At 36.3% G+C, this 20310-nt stretch overlaps 2 protein-coding genes and 1 non-coding gene across 4 annotated transcripts; 2 read left to right on the top strand and 1 right to left on the bottom strand.

Annotated features, from left to right (window-relative positions):
* The first annotated feature begins 919 nt into the window (after positions 1-919).
* On the top strand, positions 920-10023 carry LOC123708260 (spermatogenesis-associated protein 20). 2 transcript variants are annotated; one of them, XM_045658887.1, is made up of 6 exons: positions 920-1175; positions 1466-3085; positions 5517-5725; positions 7062-7282; positions 7567-7681; positions 8788-10023. In XM_045658887.1, the coding sequence occupies exons 1-6, from the start codon at positions 1030-1032 to the stop codon at positions 8916-8918; spliced, it is 2442 nt and encodes an 813-aa protein (XP_045514843.1). In that variant the 5' UTR covers positions 920-1029; the 3' UTR covers positions 8919-10023. The 2 variants fall into 2 exon arrangements, with proteins under 2 accessions (XP_045514843.1, XP_045514844.1); XM_045658888.1 differs by having other exon boundaries at positions 8791-10023.
* Positions 10024-11467: 1444 nt separating this feature from the next.
* LOC123709147 lies at positions 11468-11671 on the top strand. Its single transcript, XR_006753692.1, has one exon. It is a non-coding gene; the product is annotated as a small nucleolar RNA U3 (small nucleolar RNA).
* A 3705-nt stretch (positions 11672-15376) lies between these two features.
* LOC123708302 (autophagy protein 12-like) lies at positions 15377-16759 on the bottom strand. Its single transcript, XM_045658969.1, has 3 exons — positions 16564-16759; positions 16230-16366; positions 15377-15580 (listed from the first exon to the last, which is right to left on the bottom strand). The coding sequence occupies exons 1-3, from the start codon at positions 16658-16660 to the stop codon at positions 15458-15460; spliced, it is 357 nt and encodes a 118-aa protein (XP_045514925.1). The 5' UTR covers positions 16661-16759; the 3' UTR covers positions 15377-15457.
* Positions 16760-20310: the final 3551 nt, after the last annotated feature.

The raw sequence follows: 20310 nt of genomic DNA on the forward strand, positions 1-20310 counted from the left end.
GTTGTCTTAGAAAATTTAATTGACAAGTTGTAGTATAATGGTCCCTAGACAGTGTTAATTAAACTGTTAAGTACATTATTTTGAAGCTGGACCCAAATTTAACAAAATAGATATGGAGTACAGTATGAAAGCCATTTCTTTTAATTATTATTTATCTAGTAATTAACTAATCCTTAGGTTTTATTTTTTTAATAAGATAAAATTGGATTCTATTCTGTATACATATAGTTAAACGCGCCTTAAATTATTATATTAGCAAAGTTGAACGATATAATAATTTAAGGCACTTAAGTAATATTTTAAATTACCATTGCAAAATTTCACATTTCATATTCAAATGTTATGAGGTGTACAAGTACAAACACGTTTATATGTTTCTAATATAAATTGACCGATTTTGATCTTTTTCTACAGAACCTAAAAGAAAATCAGTATCCGTTTAAATTGGAGATAATACGAGATTCTCTGTTCCCCAATAGCGATAGCAATTGCGCTCCTGACTTCAATATTGAGTATTTGAATCGTGCGATCCCAAGTTTGCGACATCAGCGCTTCAGACATTAAGAGAACTACATCGAATTTTAGTATAAAAATTTCGGGATTTGTATCGCTACCGCTACTGGAAGTTAAAGGCGCATGCCCTAGGGGTTTCAAGGATAGGATACGGGTTTCCCCTAGATACGCAAAATTTCGTAGAAACGTTAATGTTTGCACATAAAGAAAGATGAATAATGATTTCAAAAATGGATATGGTGAATGACCCATAATAATGGTTCTCCCAACTAGATCTTTTACAATACCTAAAAATAATAACAAACAAGTAACAAGAAAACGCACAACGACTGTCGTCTCCGTCAAAGTCAAAAAAGTAAACAGCCGTAAGCTGCCAAGTCTGCATTTGACATACCTACTCGGATTTCAATTTAATTTGTCAAAACTCAGGTCCGAAATCCAAATAATAATTAATAATATGCACTCAGTATTTTATTTTGCAAAACTAAACTTCATTTCCTATAAAACATAAATATTATGCCTTATAATCGCGCTACCTCGTTGTTGCGACGGTTATCTTTAAATGATAGTAAGCTGAAGAATTTTGGTACTACGCAGAATAATAAAGAAATATTTTTACCAAATCACATCTGTAATCAAAGGGATTTCTGCTGGACCATAAGGTACGTAGCAAGAGTAAATATAACTTTCATTACTTAATTAATATTAGTACATTGTTAAGATTATCTCCTTTTAAACTATATTGATAAAACTCTTTACCTATTACTGTCAAATAGTAATAAGTTAGAAAAAAACCTTTATTGGTTGAATTATAAAGAGTCTTTAATGTGGTCTGTTTGAATTTGTCAGTAATGACATTTTTTTATTAATGAGTTACTGACAAAAAAATTTAAGTGATATGCTGAATACAATGTGTTTTGATTTATTTAATTCTAATACTTTTCTACTTTAGGATATCAACATTGTTCAATAATAATTTAAATCCACCAAACAATTTAAGAGGACTTTGTGATAATATAATTAAAATGTCAGCTCCAACCACAGAACAAACCCTTCCAGATAAGCCAAAATTTACAAATAAACTAGGAAATGAAAAATCTCCATACTTATTACAGCATGCTAATAACCCTGTAAATTGGTATCCTTGGTGCCAAGAAGCTCTTGATAAAGCAAAACAACAAAATAAGCTTATTTTTCTTTCTGTTGGCTATTCTACATGTCATTGGTGCCATGTAATGGAAAAAGAATCGTTTGAAAATGAAGATATTGCTAAAATAATGAATGACAATTTCATAAATATTAAGCTTGATCGTGAAGAAAGGCCAGATCTTGATCGTCTTTACATGCTTTTTGTTATGGCCACAACAGGCTCAGGGGGTTGGCCTATGAGTGTTTTTTTGACACCAGAACTTAAACCAATAAAAGGTGGCACTTATTATCCACCTGAAGATCGCTTTGGTTATCCGGGCTTTAAAACACTCTTACGTATAATGGCAGATAAATGGAGGCAAAACAGTAAAACGTTAATGGACATGGGTGACAGTGTAATAGAACACATAAAGAATGCAACAAAATTAGATATTAATACTTCCCTACCTGGTGAAGTAACATGGTTAAGGTGTGTAGAGAAGTACATGTCTATGTATGAGCCAGAATTTGGTGGATTTGGCACAGCACCAAAATTTCCCCATGTACCAGCGTTCAACTTTCTCTTTCATTACTATGCTAGAGACAAATATGACCCAAAAGCTAAAGAGTGCTTAAATATGTGCCTTCACACTTTAACTAAAATGGCTAAAGGTGGTATTCATGATCATATTTCTAGTGGATTTGCAAGATATTCTACTGATAACCACTGGCAAGTGCCTCATTTTGAGAAAATGTTGTATGATCAAGCTCAGTTAGCTGTTGCATATACTGATGCCTATCTTGCTACAAAAGATGAGTTCTTTGCAGATGTTATTCGTGATATCATAAAATATGTCAACACTGATCTAAGGCATGAGCATGGTGGTTATTACAGTGCTGAAGATGCAGACTCGTACCCATCCTTTGGTGCACAACATAAACAAGAAGGAGCTTTCTATGTCTGGGACTATGATGAACTGAAAAATCTACTCTCAGACAAATTAATTGCAGATTATTCATATTTGGACATATTTTGTCATTACTACAATGTGGAAGAGGATGGAAATGTTTCTCCAGGTGTAGGGAACAAAGGAGAGTTTGATAATAAAAATGTTCTAATTGTGTATGGAGGTGAGGAAGACACAATGGAAAAATTTGGCTTAACAAAAGTGCAATTCAGGAAGGTTATATCAACTTGTCGAGAAATTCTCTTTGAAGTCCAACAGAAAAGACCAAGGCCTCATTTGGATAGTAAATTGTTATGTTCTTGGAATGGCTTAATGATATCTGGGTTGGCAAGAGCTGGTCAGGGCTTAGAGGATAAGAATTATGTGGATGATGCTATAAAAACTGCAAATTTTATTAAACAGAACTTTTATTGCACAGACAGCAAAAGTCTATTACATTCTTGTTATAAGGAAGAAGATGGAAGCATCACTTGTGGGTGAGTTATATACGTTATTATACCAATTATTTAATTAATTAATTTAAAATTGTCTACAAGCAATCTTATAAATATGTATTCTTTGTTTTTCTTTATATTTTCATCAAAATAGCAAGATCAGTTAGAGAAGATATCTGATTAAGACTGAATCACTTGACTATTTGATCGAAATACTTTCGAAAGTATTCTTATCAGAATAAGAGGCGCATAAATAAAAACAATTATACTTTTGTTAGCGGTAGTTGATCTAGTTCTTAGGGTAGGAAATTAAACACTTCAGTGATGACTTAATTCACTATAATTTACTTCACTGATTTTACGTAAACTGTATAACTTGTACAAAGGAATAGCCCGAGCGCTTTTTTTTTCTAATAGAATCTCGCTGTTGGCCTTAAGGGCCTTTACAGCTCAGCTCGGGCTGTTTTGGCGAGCGTAGCTCGGCCAGAATGGCGTTTTATGCCGCAGCTAGCGCTAGGGCGTCTCCTGTGAGACTTGAACCTCGGCTTGGGCCGTCGCGGGGTGGTCAATCGCCTGAAGGGCAGGTCGGACGGCTCACTCGAGTGAGCGAAGTCCTCGCCTTCCCCGGTGAAGGCGGTTTTTTAGCCTAATCTGTGTTTGGCTATTTTTATTATTATTGGCCGCGCGGGCGGCTTTTAATTTATTGTTAGCTACGGTATTTGGATCGTCCGAATCCGTTAGTGTATGTCGAGGCCCCCTACGAGCCCTTTTTTGTCGGGAATGGGTAGTAATTGATTTACGCACCAGCGGATTGGGATGGCCTTGTCGAAGTGGCGTGTGGACGCCAACTTTATCCATTGGGCTATGGTAGGGAGCTCCAGGTCGTGGTGGAGATCGACGTTTCTCACGTAGAAGGGCGCACCGGTCGCGATTCTCATGAATCGCGTCTGAAGCACCTGTAGGCGGTGGATATGGGAGGGGGCACAATGCGCAAAGACGACGCTAACGTAAGTCATGCACGGTCGGATGCAGGCCTTGTACAAAGTCACCTTGTGTCCGAGGGACATGTGACTCGTTTTATTTAGGAGGAAATGGAGGCGAGAGAGGACAAAAGAGGCCTTCTTGCGAACGGCGGCTATATGCTTACGGAGAGTGGGACTCCTATATATTTGACGGACTTTTGCCAAGGGTTGGCTTACCTCTTTCTTGAGAATTTTTCGCTAGCGTGAGCACCAGGGTTGCCCCTTGCAAAGAGAACTGCTACGCTTTCCTCGGGATTTATTTGGAAGCCCCATTTCCGAAACCATTCGCCTAACCACGTGGTAGCGGTCTGGAGTGTGTCCACGATGACACCTCTATCTTTGTGAGTGGTATAGAGAGCGGTGTCATCGGCATAGAGGGCTAGCTCCACATTGGGAGCCCTAGGATGTCGCCGGTACACAGCGTGAAGAGAAGGGGCGAGAGGACCGAGCCCTGAGGGACTCCGGCCGTGATAGGTCGAGGAGACGATAACGTTCCTTCTACGCGATAGTGCATTGAGCGGTCGGACAGGAAGTCGTGTACGATACGCACGAGTCTTAATGGCACTTTAAGGTGGTAGAGCTTGTAAACCAAGCCGTTGTGCCAGACCTTGTCGAAAGCTTTCGCTATGTCGAAGAAGAGCGCACCCGTGGCTCTCGGTTTCCGGGAGCTATTCATCCCGGAAAGGATGAGCTCCGTGATTCTATGGACTTGATGAACGCACGATTAGGCCGGCCTGAAGCCAAACTGCTCATCGGGAATGAGCCCCTTTTCTAGGGCAAAGTCTAGGAGGCGTTTTTTAAGTACATTCTCGTAGAGCTTTCTAAGCGTATTGAGAAGGCTGATAAGGCGGTCCACTACTGGTGGGGTTGTTACGGGGCTTGCCTGGTTTGTGAATACCAATGACGATGGCCTCTATCCACTGCGCCAGTAAGGTGCAGTTTTCAAGGAGGCAATTGAATATGGCCTCTAGTAGGCATGTCAGATGAGGCGGGAGGCATCGGAGGACCTTGTTCGAGATGGCGTCAAGACCTGGTGATTTACGAGGCAGTGAACTTTCTATTAGAGTTTTGACTTCGGCGATCGACGTAGGAGGGAGCGGCTCGGGAGGAAGGGGCAGTGCTACGATGCGTTTGACCTCGCGGTTCACGTGTTCGACGTGTGCCGGGTAGCCCGAGCGCATGTGTCACAACCCTTTTTTATAATCACAACTCCCTCCTCCGACTCGACCATCCCACTTCGGGGAGATGGTCGAGTCAATACGTAAACAACCGAACGAGTCAAATGAATAACTATTGCATATACGCACTTGTAGCAAGATTCTTAAGAATATGTTTCATAAAAATGTTTAGAATTTAATTAAATAAATATTAGAAGCTAACACTTTTATTTAAAGTTTAAATAAATCCAACGTTTTGCATAATTTGTGTAAAGTTAAAATTTTATGTTTTAGAGAAGTGCCAATAAAAGGATTTTTGGACGATTATGCATTCCTTATCCGCGGTTTGCTTGATTTATATGAAGCATCTCTCGATATGGAATGGCTAAAGTGGGCAAGGGATTTGCAGCAGAAACAAAACGATTTATTCTGGGACTCTGATGTTGGTGGATACTACACATGCTCCGATGAAGATGATAGTGTTATAATAAGATTAAAAGAAGGTATTTTTAACAAAACTAAACACGAGAGTTATGTTGTCGTTAGTTACGATATTTTTAAAAATTAGTTTAAGTAACATTAAATTTGTTTTGTTTGGTCACATACTACTACGATTACAACGCTTCTTGCATTAACGTCAATAAATGCTGTTAGGTAGGTACATAAAGAACGGATTAACTCGGTATTTGCTTCATTTATCAATTATTGTTCCTTGTTCAAATCAATCAAGAGGCTAAGACTTTACCTTGCAGTACACCTGGATAAATACTTTATTTAGAACTGCCAATTACTACGACTTCAAAACCAGGTTATCAGTTTGACCTATGCAAGTGTTGGAATATTTTTGAGTGTGAGTATTAGGCTTCCAAGCATGGCCTAGATTTCATATCTGTATTTGTGTCCACAGTCTAATACAAATTCATTTATTCATTTAGGTATCACAATGTACACTTTTAAAAGTCAATAAATAAAATACATATTAAATGCTAAATGCTTCTAATTTTACATTTACTGCCAGTTCTTAAATCAAAGCGTAGAACGTACGAGAGGAAACTCTCCGCAACTCTTTAATTGCCAAGTTTTTTATTTTTCAAAATGTAAGGAGCTGCAAGCATTACATGATGATGATCCGCATGACATGTTAAGTAATAAATAGTTAATAAATAATAAAAAATAATCTCGCGAGATAACCAGATGTTCCTAATTAAGTATATCCAGCTTAGGTAACATCGTAAGTTTTATCAATGGATTCAGAAGGTTTTGCGATGTGGGTAGCCAAGTATTTACCCTTAGGTACATAATATATAAAAAAAAACAGCGGTATTAAAACCCTTGGTATTGGTCTCGGATTGATGTCCAATTTATGATATTTTTTTAATGGACAAGTGATTAGCCTCCTATGCTACGCAGGCGACCTTTTGGATCTAAGGCATGCCTCCGTTACGAGACTTCAAATATTACGTAAGCTGATTTACCGCAATTTATCCCAAATTGTCAGCAAAAATAAGCTAAGCTTTCAAATATAATAGTAGGTACCTAAACGTATAATTTTTTTGTAGTAATCCTTGAAAATGCATTTCGTTTTCAAGTCTAGACAAGTTTTGGGTAATTTGTGTAAAAAAGTAAATAATTACTGTTGACGTAATCACCAAATAAGAAAATCAAAGAGCCCCCTCTCCCGTATAGTGCTGACGTAATACTTGAACGGCCTCTAAGCACTAATATATTATTTTGTCTATAATTAATAACGTGGACAGACATTTGACAAGTTGATAAATTAAAAAAAAATTGTATAGATACATTTGCCAAGTTGATTAATTTTTAAAAAAAAATGTACAGATCAGGATAGTGCGGAGCCCGCAGGTAACAGTGTCGCCTGTCACAATTTGTTGCGGCTTGCGGTATACGCGGACAGGAGCCCGGCGCCTGAGGGCGGCCAAAAGGAACGCGATATGGCAAAGAAATTGCTTTTGGCTTTTTCACAACGACTGAGTGATACCCCTAACGCCCTGCCTGAGATGGTATCGGCGTTGATGCTGTATAATGATTCTCCAACTCAGGTATAATTTTTAAAGTGTTATTTTGCTTGATCATTCCAAAACTTTTAAAATTATATACGCATTTTCATAACGTTTGGTCTCTAATCGCGCCACAAAACTCACTTTTATTTGCAAATATTATACGTGAAAGTTACGTATGTTGGCAATTTCTAGGAAACTGTAATATACTAGATATACAATTACTGATTTTAAAATTATCAAAAACGCAGACAAATCTAAATACGACTTGTTTGTACGAAATGTTTTGTATACAGTCAATTTCAGTATTCATTATTTTATTCCAGGTGTTGATATCCGGTCCACGTTCAGACCCCCGTACGTTGGAGTTAGTGCGTGTCGTGCGTTCGCGTTTGTTGCCGGGCCGCGTGCTCGCTCTCACCGATCCTAATGAAGCACCAGGTATAATAATCGAGGCCTTACATTACATACAAAAGGATTTACATCAATCTTAAAAAAAGTAAACTACATGAAAAGTCTTTTCGTACTTAAGAAAAAACAACCGAGCAGTGTTTGTAGTGGGTTCAGCGTTCGACTCTCATTCTGTTCAATATACACTTTCTATGTGTGCAATGCGCACACAGACGCTAACACCCTCTCGTACAGTGAAGTAAAAGCCGACGGCGTGTGTGAGGCACGGAAGGATATCTTCCTATCACCTACTGGCCTATTAGAGGAAACGTATCAGAAATCTGATGCTCATACCTAAAACCTGTTTTTATTACCTGCGACATTTTAAGAAAATAGATTTTTTATCGACATTCTCTATTAATAGGCAGAGAGATAAGATACATTTCAATCACCTAATCACGCGACATCTCTACGTCTCTTTGTTAATTTTAAAGTAGGTAATCAGCCGTTTGAACTATTTCGAAACAATTATTGCTTCGCTGGAAATCGAACCCGTGTAGATAGAAGAGTACGGGACTCTGAAACTCTCAATTACAATTCCAATTATGTACTTAATAGTTGGCAGAAGACAATACCTTCCGTCGACCTTGGGTTTTCATTGTAAACAGAGAACGCGCTACGAATAATATTAAAAAAAATATAAATTTATAGGCAGCGTTTTTCAACCACTTATGTTAAGAAAACACTTTTTAAACGGATTGAAGCTATGTATTATTATTAAAAACTTATAATTATTCACATAATTTTATCCGACGTCACCGTGACCACGCACGCTGTAAAGCACGCGAAACGTCGGAAAAAAAAATTAAAAATTATATAAATAATTATAAGTTTTTAATAATAATACATAGCTTCAATCCGGTTAAAAATTGTTTTCTTAATGTGTAAAAGCTATGTTAACAAAAGACAATACTAACCACTTATGTACTAACTCTTAGTAATTTAAGACACACTGTTATTAATTTCTTACAGACAATGCGCCATCTTTGCGAAGCATGTACATATTGGCGTCATCTGTTTCCAATTTTTGTAATACACATTAATGTTGTAATTTATTGAAAACGTTTAATAATTTATATTTTAATATATTCTATTAGCAGTGTTGAGTCGCAGTCGCAACGTGGACGTGCCTCGTGCGTACGTATGCCGACGTTACGCGTGCTCGTTGCCTGTCACTGACGTCAAACAACTCGAGACCTTACTTGACGAACCTGCGATGCTACAATAATCCCTTTATTTTACGGCTTTCTTCATATGTAATCATTGAAAGTGACTGCTCAATATTAGTCTTTTTAAATATGAGATGCCACAGATTAAAAAAATTATGGACTGGAATTTGAAACTATTTAAGTTCAAAGAACAAAAATTTATAATGTTTATTTTTTTATAACAATGAAACTAATTATTATTACAATGAGTCAAATAAAGTAATTTTTATTTTTTTGTAATTAAAAATTGTGTGGGCCGCTACTAGCTTTATAAGAATTTTTGGGTAGTTGTATGAAGAGTTTTAATACTATTTTTAAATAATTTATATAATACTACAACGCGATAGATGTTTTGGACACTCCTCTTAAATATAAAAAAATCATTTGTTAATCTAAACCATTCTCGTATGGATACAAAAAAATGTCATCAGTATCGGCCCAGTTAAGAGTTTAATTACACAAGCCGAGAAGATTTATATATGTAAAGATATATTTTTTTAAATCTGCTGTCTAATGAAAAATCGTAAAAAGTTTGACTAGTTTTAGACATCTAAATTTTAGTGTGTTAGTAACTCTAGCTTGTTAATTCTTAACTAAATGTTTTATTAATTAGCTATATATATAAGAAAATCCTAGTCTATGCTGCTGATAATTGTACTTTACTGTCGCTTCAAGTTATTAACGAATATTACGAATAATCTCAATAGTCAATTATAGTATTAATGTTCTTTAATTTATTTGTTATTAACCATGATGATGTACTGCGAGAGATAAATATTGTATAATAAAGCGGGTATTACATAAAACCAGAACATTTTATTTTCTGATGAAAATAATTAGTGATTAGTGTCATAAAAAATGTTATCGCTACGGAAGTCTGGAATAGAGATTATAGTATAGGAAGTTTTGCAATATTCGTTCTATAATGTTTTTTAACATTTGAATGCTAATTGGTGCTTATGTTAATGTAAATTTTAATAATAAGATCTGTTTATTAATTTTCCTGTTTTACCAGTGAAATGATGGCCACCAAGTGGAAACGATAGGTCTGAATTTGTGATAGAATATAGTAAATTATTATGTATTGTTATTTTTTATTAAAATTAATAAAGTTACTACCATGAATATCGGAATTTTAATCCAGTCGGGTTGTCTCCTTTGTCGATTTCCTTTCCGTCACGTCGTTATTTATACGATGTATCTGGCCACTTACTTGACTACCATAGAATTCTAGAACAACGTCAGTGATTTTTTTATTGTAGGCTTTTTTGTAATAAAACTAAAAAGTCGAATAAAACGTATACGTTCTAATTAATCTGTGTAGCATTTAAATGATTTTCAGTATTTCCCCACCTACACTATAATAACAAAGACATATGGTACAATACAAATATTTATTTCGTAATCCTTAAAGAAATTCTATATACCTACTTACCAAAAAATAATTATCCTAAAGATCAAAAGATGAAATAGTTTTGGTTTTGTATGAAGAAGGGTGTGAAATATGCGAATTTACTATCATTTACCTTACACATTTTTGTACCATATTCTTGCAATAAATTATTATTAATAGTAAAAGTGACAATACGTATTGACAGTCCATTAAACTATTACAAGCAGCGTGTAAAAACATTCAATTGTTTACGTATTATTGAATCGTATTATTTAATACCAAAACATCTATATAGCTACTATAGTGCCGGAAATTTTTAAAACTTAGACACTTCAGTATTTTTTAATATTTATTCAATGTATTTCTTGTAGAGTGAATGGGCGGTGGGTACTTGCCTATGTCGAGAAGCTGAATATATCCTCGTTACTAGCTTATAGGTACTGATAGGTTATTTAAACTAACTAAGTTATAGGCTCTACTATTGGGACGCTACGCTATCAACACTCATTCAAAATAAAATAGTAGTATATAGGCTTAGTAACAAAATGGTTGATATATTTTTTTATATTATGTAATAGGAGGCAAACGGGCAAAACTCACTCTCACTCACACGGCTCACTTGATGTTAAGTGATACCGCCGCCCATGGACACTCACATTGCCAGAAGGCTCGCAAGTGCGTTGCCGGGCTTTCAAAGAGTTGGTACGCTCTTTTCTTGAAGGACCCTAGGTCGATTTTTTTCGGAAATACTTCAGTGGGCAGCTGGTTCCACATAGTGGTGGTGCACGGTAAAAACTGCCTTAGAAAACGCTCAGTTGTGGAACGACAGACGTCGAGGATAGGTATACGGGTGGTATTTTGTATATTGCCTTGACGTTCGATAATGAAACTCAGCTGCAGGTATTAGACCGAACACTCTTCTGAACACTCTCCATGGTAAATGCGGTAGAAGATGCAAAGAGACCCCACATCTCCACGCAACGCCAAGGGATTGAGGCGCACGGAAAGTGATTGGTCGTCGACGATCTTACGAACTAGCAGCGATTCGCATGCGTGCGCGCATGTTAGCTTTATTACGCGAATGCTAGATGTCGCTAACCCAAAGAAGCGGTTTGTAAAACACGCTATTGAAGTAGATCTCCAGTAGTACTAAACATTTGCGAAATAATATTTTTTAAGACCTTACTTCATAGGATCATTTCTATAGTAAGCTCTTCACGCAACTTCTCACAATACGTGGGATATATCCAGCCATGATGAGGATACGTGGCGCGGTACCCTGAGCGTGAGGCGGGCAGTGACGTGAGTCATTTAGCCTTCGATGATCGTTCACTTTACCGATTGCGGTAGAGCGTGGGGTACTGTCGCTGTCTGAGTGGTTTTTAAACATTTATATATTATAGTGACAAGAAAGAATAAAAAGATATATTGGTTCGTATTTTTAAAAAAAATTACACGAACATTTAGGCGTCAAGAAGCTTTGTACTAGAGGGATGGATTGTATTTGATATCGTCACAGATGATGAAACCAAAAGACAATCGGCTCAGTATTTTCTTTCGAGCATCGGCTAAGGTAAAGAAAGGAAGAAGTCAAGGAAAAAAGATGATTGCCTCATTCTTTGTGTGTAGCGACAGTTGTGCTAGAAGACGGAATTACAGTTACTGCACACTGGTATGTCAATCGCCGTTTGCCTGTTGTCTTGGAAAAAAAGTCGACAGCAGGATCCTCCTTCATCACGACAATGCTTCATCGCACTCCGCAAAACGGACTGTTGAATATTTGACTATGGCAGGTGTCGGAATAATGAGTCATCCGCTATACTGTCCTGACCTGGCGCCCTGCGACTTTCATTTTTTCTTAGGAGCGAAAGAAAATTCGATTATATTATAGATATTTCGCTTTACGAGCCCTGAGTATGCGGTGAAAGTGTAAAAATGCCATAGAATGGGTCCACTGCTTTTCTCAGTGGTTTCATCGAATGCAACGATGTGTAGAGGGGAATGGAGATTAATTCGAAAAACAATAAAAGTATTGGCAACTTTCCACATTAAGCCGTTTTTCATTTTCTAAACATTTTCAGTGTTACCTAGGTATTTAGTTATCTTAAAACAAGTTTTTTTTAAATTACTATTTGGCTTAATACACTTTCCGAATATTTATATAAAACATTAAGATGTATTAATGCTGTATGACTGGTTTAATATTAAATTTTACAAAGCTGGAACGACGGCAACATACGAGCGTTTACCACTCACTCGCAGACTAATGTACTACATACTCATAATAAAGGCACTTGACATGACCACCGATTGCAGAATCCTTATATCAGGACGCTGCAAAGGATAGGTGGTGTCTTGTATATTTGGTTTTTAAGGAAGCAGCTTGTTCCATGCAAAATGATATTTTCGTGTAGACAGTAGAATCATGTGTATTATATCAGTCATCGATCAATTGGGCATTCAATTTCGTAACTGTGTTGCACAGCTCTATTGATAAAATTAGCTTTCTATTATTTAAAAAAAATATGGAACCTGCTTAAACAGAGTGTTAAATTCGGTCATACTCAAATGTGTATATCTTGTATAGTTATAGATTGTTTTCTCAAAATACTTATCTTAGGGCAGGGTTTAACGCTTTTTGAATACATATTTCTATCAACTTTTAAAAGCTGTTTCTAATAAACTGTGCATTTGAAGGTGAGTGTATGTGATATAAATATGCGCCAGTCTTTGAAGAAAGTTCTAAAGGAACATAAAAGTCCCGTAACTGCCATTCGCCGTGTCTTCTAACAATATGGAAGCTATTAGAGTAGGGATGCATTGCATTATATGGCATCTTGTGTAATATTATTCAATTAGGTATATAAACCGCCTAGTCTACTCTTTATGCAACACATGGATAAAAATACAAAACGTTAAGAAACGTGTGATTATTTAAGAAGGCAAAGGGCGGTTTTCTATTGAGCGATACATTCCAGGATTTATTGAAAATAAAGATTCTGCTTTTCAATAAACAATACTGAGTGATTTAGAGGGGAAATTTATTAAAAAAAATCGTATTAAAATTAAAAAAAAATGTAATATATAAACCGAAGTGCACGTTTTAACTGACAAAAACTCGAACACACGATTTTACACGATTTTTTATTTACAGATATATTGTACAATAATAATCCGGTGGCACTACCTTCCCACACCAAACTTTAAGGCTTTTAGTTGATCTGTGCTCTATGCGGTATTTCCATAACCATACATACGAGCAAGTGTTACTTATATAAATATACTTTAGTGCACAGCCGTCAATTAAGTTAAAAACATAACAGAATCTATTAAATAAATGTACATATAAATTTTATTTTAGCTCACTGTCCCCTCGTCAATATACGCAATTTATATATTGTTAATGTGCGTATGAATCACTCGGGTGCCAGTTATTGATGAGTGGGACAGATCGGCGCGTGGCCTATTGGAACATTTACCTACATTTAACTACAACTTTACTAAAACTTAACCCTTAAACAAGTGTCTATTTTATGAAAACAAAAATTAGGCTGTATTCCCAGATATTACTATTACCACTATTATTTTGTTCATGAAGAAAATATTGGAGCGATGGATACCGCTCAATTACACCTAACAGAATTGCCAACACTAGAACTGTCAGTCACTGGAATAGACAACCAGCGGGAAATGTTCAGGCTTGTTTCAGCGGCCCTCCAATTTCGGGGAAACCAAGATTGTCAGGGAGTCAATATTGTCAATTAAAAAAAACACGATTCATACACGAACCCAAACTAAACCAAATATAAACTGGAATATCAAAAAGCTATAATACAAGATCGAAACATAAGCTATTTTATACTACAGTATTTTTATATGTATTTGAAATCACTTTTCAAACCAAGTGTACAACAAAATCTTTAGGGGTTTATCATATTTATGGGTACTTGAAGTAGGTACCTATTTCAAACTTGTGTTTATCAGGCCTAGGAGGTCCTAGGGGCACAATTCTGTAGATGTTGGAGTCACTGGCTTATTTTAGTTAAGCCTGTGTTTGCAAAATATTAAATTGAATTGAATTCATTCAAATTAATGAAGATCAAATGAGAAAAGCTCAACTTAATATAATATTTCATTAAAGTCTTCTTCTTCTATGAGTCCTTATATCCAAAATGCCAAGTTCAAATTTAGCCTTATTTTTATTTTTTCAGACAATTTACGAACTTAAACAACCTAACAATAACAATGTAAGTCAAAATGGGGATAAAAATAGGAAAAAAATAATTAAAAAAAGAAAGCCTATTCTACTATTTTCTTTTTATTATTTTAAATACATTTTCATTGATATAAAACTTTTCTTACCTAATGACCAGCTTATATTCTTTACAACTATGGTTTTATGTTATTTTCGCCCATTGCTTACATAATATACAAAAAAACAATATTGTGTATTTTTTCTAGATCTGTAACCAACTAAATGGTACCAACATATTTATGCCATTGATTTTTTTGGAGTGTTTCTATGGCTACCCACTTAAAACAAACATACCCAAGACTTAACTTCCTTACAAAACTATGAACATAGTATTGATACAAACAAAAAAATATTATTTAAAGGAAAATGTTTGAACATAGAATGACTATGGTTAATGCAACTAATAAACATAGGTACAGTTTTTTCCCCAATTAAATTTTGTTATTATTTAAGTACAAGCAGGTAAATGATGTGAAAGATAAGTATTTCAAGTATCTGAACAATCACAGGTACTAAATACTTTACAAGTATAATATTAAACATCTCTGTCTTTTATTTACTTGTGCCGCACGGATTTGAAATTCACCCGATTAAGATCTTAGTTACCATAAGTTGTAATATTTAAACAAAATTATATAATTGATAAAATTAAATACATTAACCAGTATTAAGTGACATTAATATTGAACAGATGACTCTAAAGCAGATAAATATGCATTGCTAACATATTTTGAGAATATGCATATTATATTAAGTAATGCATATATAACATAATAAACATTATAGTTTTATTTACAGTAGCCAATTGACTTTAAAACTTAACCATGTGATGCAGTTTTATAGAATTTAATTTTTAATTGAATAAATTACTTAGTTAATTCCTTGTTCCAAAATCAACAAATTTGATATCATCATCCCCAAGCTTGGCTTTTACAGTAGTGTAACACTAATTTCCCATCTGTCCCAAAACAATCATATAGATTTTTAATTATTTGGTCTGGGGATGGTGCAAATGTTTGGTTAACATACAGGAACTGAAAAGTAATTAATAAAGTACATAAAGTATAAAACTCATATTGTATACAGTGTAAACTCCATGTAACATGCCCCAATTTAACGACAAACTCTCTAAAGCTTCGAAATCAACTGGCTTTTGTTGGTTTAGCTTGTCTTCCAAAAACTGTGCATCGGTGTACATTCTTTTGTCACTTTATTATATTAGCGCGCAATAAACTACTTGATAATTACTGGTGCAGCAAAAGACATCAGAAAAATAACATACTATATGCAATAGCATTCAAATAAGATTCCTTATGTACATAACTACTAACACTAATCTGAAAAAAGCTTTTTCTTTTTCTAATTTTGATTTTTCTTCTCACCATTGAAAAACATCTCTCTACAACGCCATTAAATGCACAGTCTATTCAGTGAGGTTATATAAAGTTTACACTGTATTTTAAATAGTAGCGATATAGCATGGAGAATTAGGCTTTAATCATGTTTTATTGAAAACTTCTTTACTAAAAAAGGAAAATACTCAATCTCATAAAATGTTTTTGACCAATGGATTACTTTGTTTAGTATAGCATACATATTAGATTGGTCAACGAATTTATATGTGACCAGGCACTAAATGGATTGAATTGGATTTTAATTTAATAATTATTAAGGATAACTTACTAGTTTTTCATCAGCTTCTAATTTTAAATACTTTCTTACAAATTCCACAATCCAACCAATTGGTTTCTCTGCATCTACTGCCCATTTTTTCTTTTTCATAATGGGGGCATTTCCTGTGGCTTTCAGAAGTATGTCCACTGGAAAGTTATCAGGCTATTTTAGAGCATTAAAATACGAAACAGATATTAATGTATAATCAAAGGATATTTTGTAGTTTCTATTTGTACACTAAATTATAGGCCTGGAATTAAATATCGAGATGACTAGCTTAGCCTTAGCAGCTGAACTTATAGAAACAAAATATTTAAGCATTATACATAGGCGCTATCTATACCTTTAACTTTATCAGTTTTAGAACTATCACCATTCTCTTTAGTATTTTCTACTTGAGAATCACTCTGAGATACATTTTCAGCCTTTTCGTCGCTCATACTAACATATATCACTTTAAATTAATAGAAAATCCTATCCAATTTGATAAATTTAAAGGATTTGGAGATATTCTTAATTACAATATTTATTTATTGAACACATCGGAATTTAAAAATTTATAACAACCACAGAACATCAACATCACCATATCATAGAGTATAAATTCATAGACCTAATTTGTCTCCTTTAAAATACATTGTAGTTTCCAACCTTTTACTTGAAACTGGCATAAAGTCAAAACTATTGCAATTTTTATTTTTATAAATAATAAATGTACTGCCGAAAAAGCGCGTAAAACTTCGTTCATCGTATACGTATTTTTTACGCTGGTGAATATTTTACTATAACGGAATGGTAACAGACGTTGTCCATAACAATTAAAATTTTGCATTATATGTAATCTTAATATAATATTTGTGTATAGTGGCATCGTGTAGTCGGTAAGTTATTGTAAATTCTGTAAATATTGTATGAACGGGATGAAGGCCATGTTGGCCTAAATCTCCGTGTGGGATCAAATTAGTCTATTCTAATGGTGATTACTGTCAGTGCGAAGAAGTAGAAATGTACAAAAGGAGTCAATTTTAATCAAGAAGGTTACTTCTAAACCTATATCTCAATACACATCATCTCCACACTCGCAAAATAATAATAATTCACATAACAAATCCTCTCAACCATCAACATCTTACACGGAAAATTCAAACAAGACTTGAACAAAATCAAATGACAACAAAGCTACAATAACCATTACGAATTTCCGTTCGATTGGCCGTACTGAATATGTTCCTACTGATCTTTCTACTATATAATACATGTTCAACGTATACAAAGTTCACCTGACGTCGGGACTGTTCTCCATCCTATAGCATTTGGCAATTTTTTAAAGCAGAACAAATTTGATAATATCTCTTCCAGTAGAGATATAATATATTTATCCTACGCTACAATGCTGCCGTTATGGTAATACCAAAGTTCAATGTTGTTCTAAGACTCCAATTATATGTTATAAAAGTAGAGATCAACATGCAGGTGTGTCATGTGACTGGTCAGATGAAGATCCTCTGTACCGTGTAATGTGTGAAGTCGAAGGGGGACCCTTTCAGCGATAGATAAGTCATGTTCAGAGTTTGTGAGACAGACAGAAATCGAAGTTAAAATGGCATAAGACATGCAGCGTCTTATGCCGAAGCCAGGAAATATTTTCCTTCTGTAAAGCCTTCTTTCGCAGATGGATTAAGTTCAAAAATTACCAAAGTAATGTACGAAAACCCGCATATTCTTCCGCAGCGAAGTCGGTATCTCGTAATAATTCTACTAATCCTTCATATAAAAAGACAGTATTCTTAAAACCTCGCTTCTCAACCTCGACATGGTTCAGATCGTGCCAGAGCCTAAAATTGGCAGTGCTTTGGTTGACAAAAATGAAGAGGGAGAAAAATCTAATCTCTTAGAAATTATACTAGCATTATTAACTACTTTAATAAACTTGTAGGTGATTAGTACGTGTCGTAATGAAACAGTGAAGTGTCCTGACAAGGACAGTTGTAAACGTTATCGTCATGAAACAATAATTTGTTCTGAAAAGAACAGTTAATTGCGTTATCGTAAGACACGATATCGAACTGTTCTGAGAAGAACACGTTCGTACGCTTCGACGGTTGCGCGCAGAAAAGGACAACTTTTTGCCGCGCTTCGATTTTATCGTCTACGCACCCTTCGCATCTTGGTACCACATGTTACCACTAGTGGCCAATGCAGGATAATTTTTGTATATAAATCTACAGTTTTAAAAAATAAACACATTCCACATTCCATCTTCACCTCTTCTCAACGAATTATTAGGAAGTTTTATTTTAACCAAATAAGGACCAATCAACCTAAACCAAAACTACCTAAAGTGGTGACCCCGAAAAGAACACCAAAAAATTTGAAGATGTCGAACACAGAAATTTCCGGTGCAGAGCGTCAAGTTTCATCACAACCGTCGAGCCAAGAAGTCTCCGGTATTTCACTGTCGCTCCGTGTGCCACCATTCTGGCGCGACCAGCCGCTCCTCTGGTTCTGCAGTTTCGAAGCAGCAACCGCCGATCTGAAACGAAGCCAGGCCCAGCTCGCCCAGATGGTCATCGCACAGCTTGAAAAGCAAGATATCCAAAACATCGCTGATCTCATTTGCTCGCCGCCGGAAGCAGATTAAAGACCGTTTAATATCATTATACGAAGAATCTAACAGCGCACAAACGAAGAAGCTACTGTCGCAAGTTGAGCTTGGAGACCAGAAACCCAGCCAGCTGATGAGGCAAATGAAGCAGCTTAATAAGGACAAATTTCCCGAGAGCACCATCAAAATGATGTGGCTCGAGCATCTGCCGCCACACATTCGTTCCGTGCTAGCCGTCAGCGAAGCGTTTAAAATCAAAACGACGCTTGACGACCTGACCTTGCTCGCGGACAAAATGATGGAAGTCCACACGCCGTCGCAACACATCGTTGCCGTCGCAAAGCCTTACGTACCTGTAGCATCGCCACCACCTCCAGAACAACCAACCATCGACACCCTCATCGGTGAAATAAGAACGTTGTCTTTGGAAGTTGCCGAGCTACGAGCACAACCTCGCGACAACTACCGCAACAGTCGTTCTCGCCACCATTTACAATCACGCTCGCGGAACGCATCAACAAATCGAAACGAAAACCGACGAGAGTCGCAGATGGAAGATCGAAGCCGCTAAAAATCTCCAATGCCGTACTGCTATTACCATCACCGCTACGGTATGGACGCGAAGAAATGCGCACCACCATGCAGTTTCAAGCCCATAAACCAGTCGGAAAACTAAAAGTAACGCTGGCCGCGGCGGGAACCGGCGTTACCGAATCATCACACCGCCTTTTCGTTACCGACAGGGTAACGAAACATACCATTTTGGTCGACACAGGAACCAATATCTCCGTGCTACCAAAGACAAAAGGCTCACGCGAAAAACCACTGCCGTTTCAACTCTACGCCGCCAACAACACGGTCATTCCAACATACGGAGAGAAGTCACTCCAACTTGATCTTAACCTCCGAAGACCATATACATGGACCATATACTCGTCGTAGCAGATGTGTCTAAGGAAATCCTGGGAGCAGATTTCTTGCAGCACCACCACCTCATTGTCGACGTCAAAAACCGAAGATTGATCGACGGGAAAACAAAGCTGGTAACAAATGCTCAACTCAGTACTGCAGACATACCTACAGTTCGTAGTATTGACATTGAGCAAAATTACCACAGCATACTAGCAGATTTCCCAGGCACAACCAGAATCACTTCAATGAAGCTTAGTCCCAAACATTCCGTTGAACACTTCATTGAAACAAATGGACCGCCCCATTGCACCGCATCGTTACGAAATGGTCAGGAAAGAAATCCAAAACATGATCGATCAAGGGTTATGCAGACCAAGCAAAAGCCCTTGGGCATCAACTCTTCACGTCGTGCCAAAGAAGAATGGAGACCTACGCGTGTGTGGCGATTACCGAAGACTCAACGCCATAACCAAGCCCGATCGGTATCCCATACCACGTATACGTGACTTCACATACCAACTCGCAGGGAAGAAAATTTTCTCCACACTCGACCTCAATCGCGCGTACCAACAA

The sequence above is a fragment of the Pieris brassicae genome, chromosome 4 (genome assembly GCF_905147105.1).
Source record: "Pieris brassicae chromosome 4, ilPieBrab1.1, whole genome shotgun sequence".
Taxonomy (NCBI): domain Eukaryota; kingdom Metazoa; phylum Arthropoda; class Insecta; order Lepidoptera; family Pieridae; genus Pieris; species Pieris brassicae.